General features: G+C 53.9%; 1 protein-coding gene across 1 annotated transcript; it reads right to left on the reverse strand.

Moving 5' to 3' along the window:
- Nucleotides 1–228: 228 nt before the first annotated feature.
- LOC124506250 (proteoglycan 3-like) lies at nt 229–4,224 on the reverse strand. The gene is made up of 6 exons (XM_047072274.1): nt 4,146–4,224; nt 3,680–3,820; nt 2,916–3,229; nt 2,104–2,235; nt 1,180–1,291; nt 229–406 (listed from the first exon to the last, which is right to left on the reverse strand). Exons 2-6 carry the CDS (start codon nt 3,738–3,740, stop codon nt 348–350), a joined length of 678 nt encoding a protein of 225 aa, XP_046928230.1. The 5' UTR covers nt 3,741–3,820; nt 4,146–4,224; the 3' UTR covers nt 229–347.
- Nucleotides 4,225–5,176: the final 952 nt, after the last annotated feature.

Here is a 5,176-nt window from a genome sequence, read left to right on the forward strand (position 1 = left end):
GTCTCCCACCGCACCAATGAGGCCAACCCCCAGCGCCTGGGGGAGCGGAGGAGGGGGGGGGAATCCGGGCCGGCCGAGAAGGGTGGTGGAAAGCCCACCGCCCAGTCAGGGCTCGGCCACCAGCCACCGCCACCCACCCCCACCGGCACCCGGCCGCCCTTCCTCCTGGCCACCCCGCGCCCACCCGGGGCCCTCCAGCGTGGGCAATAAAGAGACGGAGTCAGGAGATGCTGCGGGAAGTCTGGGTTTATGGCCAGAAGAGGCTGAGGGACAGAGCTGGGGCGCAGGGGCCGGGCGGGGGGTGCGAAGGGCGGGGGATCCGAGGCAGGGGCTCCGCAGCCACGGGCTCAGTAGGAGCAGACAAAGGGCAGACGCCTTTGGCATGAAGTGCGCCGCCAGTGACCACCTAGCAACGGAGAGCACAGTGACGTCAGCCGCTCGTGGCCGTCCTCCCCTCCTCAGGCACCACATACGGGTCCGGATCCAGGTTCCCGCCGGGGTTATGATCTGGCCGCTGTGGTTCCCACGCGTCCCCACCAGCTAACGTGATTCTTCTCCCCCGGGGCGGGGAGAGTGCTGCCAACGGCTTTATTCCGTTTCATCTTCACGGTGACGCCAGCAGGTGGGTGCTACCCTCACCCCCGTTTCACAGATCGGGAAGCTGAGGCTTAGTGGGGGTCATAACCTGCCTGGGTCTCAGAGCTGGAGGCGGATGGCTACCGTCTTACTCCAGCACATGCGGTCTCAGCCGTGGTGCCAGCTCCCTCACATCTGGCATCCGTGCTGTTCCGAGCTGGCGAATTATCTGTCAGCCAGCCCTCGTTCCCACATCTCTCTTTGGTCCCTCGTCCGTATCTTACATTCACATCTGCTACTCTCATCTGTCACATTAGTCACTCCGCCTATCAGAGCAAGGAAAGCAGTCCCCGGGCCCTGAGCCTAGCTCTGTCAGTGAGGGTGGAAAGCCTCCAGACAGGGCTCCCCATCACCTGGGTTTGCTCTGAGGAATCCCTACATTCCGGCCCTTCTCACAGAGGACATGTCCCCCCAGCCGGGGGAAGGTGTGAGTTTGGGGAGGTGTGTTGGGGTAACTCAAAGGGACAGTATGTAAGAGTCTACCTCTCCACCCCCACCCCTTCCCCTTCCCCTTCCCCTTCCCGTGGCCCCAGTCCCCCTCACCTGTGGTACACAGGGTCACACAGTTGCCTTGCCCTTGGAAAGGCTGCCCTGAGGCCCAGTATCCAAAATTCCAGCAGCTCCCATCGGTCCATTGAAAGCTCTGGCTCATGAACTAAAGTGATAGACTGGGTAAGAGTACAGATGTCCAGAGAGACAGACCCAGGGGCTCCAGAAAATGCTGAGTATTCCTTTCTCCTCTCACTGCCCACCCAGCGGGGAGCCAGATACCCTAGAGACCCATCCTTGAGGGTTTGCAGGCCATGACAAGGCAAGAGCAACCAGGACTCCCAACTGTCGCACAGAGCAGGCTTGTCAAGCCTTACTGTGCATACGAATCTCCCGGGAATCTTGTTAAAATGCCAATTCTGATCCAGGAGGTCTGGGGTAGGGCCCAAGATTGAGCATTTTTAACAAGCTACCTGGTTTGCTGCCCCTGCTGGTCCACGGACCACCCCTGAGCAGCGAGCATCATGGTACTCATTTATCCACGACCCCAGACCCGCCTTGAGAGAAGAAGGACCCCATTCTAGAGATAAAGAAACTGAGGCCCCGAGGAAGTCATTCAGCTAGTAAGTGACTAAGCCGAGCATGGAGCCTGTCTCCTGACTCCAGTGATGCGCTGGTAAATGTTCAACAGCCAGCTCTGGGGGAAGGTGAGAACACAGAGGGAGGGAGGAACCCCAATTTACAACAACTGCCAAGTTCTTTGGTGTATATATGTCCACTGGGGGCACGTTTCAGGCTACAAGCACACAGTCACTGAGCAAGGAGCTGAGACCAGATGCCCACCATCATCGGTTCTCACTTCACGGCCCGCTGCCTCAAGGTCATCTCAGCTGCTGAGGTGAGGCTAGACGCCAGCAGAGGCTCCTTTGAGGCAATCAGAAAGAAGTTCCTGTCCCCCGAAGTTGGTGCCCCACTTACCCAGCCCCGGTTGATGGCTCCAATCCAGACCTCATTCTCGTTGAGTCCTCTGGCTGAGCAGAAGATGCGATAATCTAAGTTGTAGCTGTGTATGGAGATGAGGTTGCCTTGGTAGCACCTCCTGCAGATACTCTGCAGAAAGAAGAAAATGGAGGGTAGAGAATTCGCTGGCTTTTCTCAAGTCTCTGGGTCTCCAGGACAGAGCCTCTCATCCCTTTTCAGGTCAGAAATCAGAGACCTGTCTGCCCCTCTCAATCCCATGTTTGGCTCCCTTTGGTGTTGTCAGGAACTTTTTGCAACGACTACGAATATTCAGAATAGTCACAGCTACCGTTTGTGGAGAGTTTTAGTGACCCCGAGACTATTCCCAATACTCCCCACGTATTATCTCATTTAATCCCCACCACAACCCCAATGGGTTGGTACTGTTTATCTCCATTTTACAAATGAAGGTTCTGAAGCTCTGAAAGGTGGAGTGGCTCGCCCAGTAACACGGCCCATGAGAGTCAGAGCCAGGCTCGAACACAGGCGTCTCTGATACCAAAGCCTTCCTTCCAGATCGGTGGTTCTCAAAGTGCCGCCCCCCAGACAAACAATACCATCATTACCTGGGAATTTGTTATAAATGCAAACTCTCAAGCCCCGCCCTAGACTTGCTCACCCAGAAGTGTGCTTTAACAAGACCTCTAGGGGATTCTGACGCACACTAGGTTTTGAGAACCACTCATCTAAAAGGGAACAGAAGGTTGAATCGAGTCTCTCCTCCCCCCACCCCTACCCCAGTCCTCCACAGTAGCTTCCCTGCCACTTACCTGAGCACATTGAAATTCCTGGGCCTGCCGCACCATCAGGAAGTTGCAGGTTTTGCACCCGGGACTGCTCGGAATTCGAATTACGTCTTCTTCCTTGGGACACTGAAAGTCCTTGTCTAGGGCAGCTAGGTTCGAATCCATGGCCTCCCTGTCCTCAGATGTGACCTGACAGCTGGAAGCCTTGGCCTCCTCTCCCTCTGACTGAATCATCTCATCAGTCAGAGCCAGGTCTCCTCCCTGCTCCCCTGAACCTTCCAGATTCTGACTCAGATCCACTTGTATCTCATGGCTGTCCGGACTGCGGGCAGAATTCTCTGGGAAGGAGAGGTAACCTGCTGTCAGTTCTGGGTCTCCTTTCTTCCAGGACCATGGACAATGCCAAAGGCCCTACTTGAACCTTCCTAGAGCCATCTGGAGCTAATCCTGGATCTCCTTGGTGTTGGGTGAGGAGAGAACATTTGGGTCATAGGCACAAATGGATGAGATGCTAACTTCTGGCTGGCACCAAGATGCGTATTGTGGGGGTGGGTGGAGGCACCTGTGAAAAGCCCTTCATCTTCACAGGTGGGTGGATTTTAAGTTGAGGAGATGGCTAATCAGAGATGGGCTGGGTCAAGTGGAGAGGGGTGACTGTGGCCCTGGCCCCATGAGGCAAAAAAAAACCAAAAAACAAAAAAAAAAAACAAAAAAACAAACAAACAAAAAAAACATACAGGAAATAGGAGAAAAGAGAAAGATTGGTAAGACAAGAAGGAGATGCTTACCCAGATGGAAAGCAGCAACTGTCCCCAGCAGGAGAAGGGGCAGGAGCAGTGGGCCTTTCATATCCACTCAGGTTTGGGATGGGGACACAACTCCAACCTCCTTCCTTGTGGGTGTCCTGTGTGTCTGCACAGCTCTTGGCACTTAGAAGAGACAAAATTCTTGTTAACTGGCTGATTAAGGGACAAACTAGAGCATTCCTTCCCTTCCCCCAACCCCTGGGGAACAGACCCTGAGCTGGAGAATTAGGAGAAGTACATGGGGTGTCAGCTCAAGTACAAAAGTCCCTTTTTCTGAAAGTGCCATCACCGCTTCCTTGGAACGGCCCTTAGCTCAGACCCTTGCCCCTGCAGGAATAAGCCTGCTCAGAGTCAGGGCCACTGTCATTCATGCTGGGGAATGAGGGGAGAGGATGGTGGCCTGAGGACAGGCTTCCGAGGTGCATGCCATATTGGGTCAAGTACTCACCTCCAGGAGTCTGAGGCTTCCACTCTCAGTGCTCCTAGCTGCTGGGACCCAGAGGCAGCTCTTATACTGGGCATCTGGGGAAGTGGGAAGAGGCCAGGATGATTGCTTCAGGCTGGGGTGGGGAGCAGTGTGGCTGATAAGACTAAGTCTTGCTCAGTCCTCTCACCCTTGAGCCCTGATGCCTGCTGGGACTCCAGAGACCTATCTCCCAAGGCCTGCGCCATATGTGGGCACCCAGATGCCCCAGTGTGTTCCAAAAGACCCCAGCTGACTACTGTCCAGGCATTATTACCACCCCTAAAGTGCCCCAGTCTGAACAATACCCCTTAATCCCAGGAGCAGCCTTCCTCTGGTGAATATCCCAGCTAATGAGGTAGGGAATCCCAGGAATCTGGGGGAGCATGTGGGGAAGAGGTGGTTGGCCAAGGGAGCCTCCGCCCTCCTGATCACTTATCTGGACCAGGTACTTTAAATGCATCACATCCATGAATCCTCACCTTCACCTTATGTATGGTTATCCTTACTTCACAGATGTGAAAAATGAGATTCAGAGAGAGAAAGCAACTTGTCGAGGTTGCACACGTAACAGGAGAACTGGGATTTGCAAGTCTTTTTTGGCTCAAAACCCTTCTCTGTCTCTCTGTCTCTCCATCCCTGTGTCTCTGTCTTTGTCGCTCTCTGTCTGTGTCTCTCCTTCTCTTTCTTTCTTTCTCCCCCCCTCTTTCTCTCTCTCTTTCCATCTTTAATGTGTGAAAAATTTATGCTCATTCTTTTATGCTGTGGATCTAGATCAAGGTTCTCAACCTTTGCTCTATCACTATATAGAGCCAAATCTTTGTTGTGGGGGGCTGTCCTGTGCATCATAATAAGTTTAACAGCATCCCTGGCTTCTACCTACTAGATGTCAGCAGCACCTTCCCCAGTCATGATGATCAAAAATGTCTCCCCATGTTCCCAGATGTCCTCTGGGGAACTAACTTGCCCCAGTTGAGGTTCATTGATCTAGAACATGCCATGTTGTCCAATCTCAA

This window comes from Lynx rufus, unplaced genomic scaffold, assembly GCF_022079265.1.
Source record: "Lynx rufus isolate CCGP_SWC_20201006 ecotype Redwood Valley unplaced genomic scaffold, mLynRuf1.p SCAF_9, whole genome shotgun sequence".
Classification (NCBI taxonomy): domain Eukaryota; kingdom Metazoa; phylum Chordata; class Mammalia; order Carnivora; family Felidae; genus Lynx; species Lynx rufus.

Bases quoted from the DNA above. Each gene is read 5' to 3' on its own strand.
- LOC124506250 (XM_047072274.1), bottom strand. From the start codon at position 3,740: ATGAAAGGCCCACTGCTCCTGCCCCTTCTCCTGCTGGGGACAGTTGCT. The intron at 2,236-2,915 runs GTAAGTGGCAGG...TTCTTTCTGCAG, and splicing joins AGGAATTTCAATGTGCTCAG to AGTATCTGCAGGAGGTGCTA. The intron at 407-1,179 runs GTGAGGGGGACT...CTCCGTTGCTAG, and splicing joins TGTGACCCTGTGTACCACAG to GTGGTCACTGGCGGCGCACT.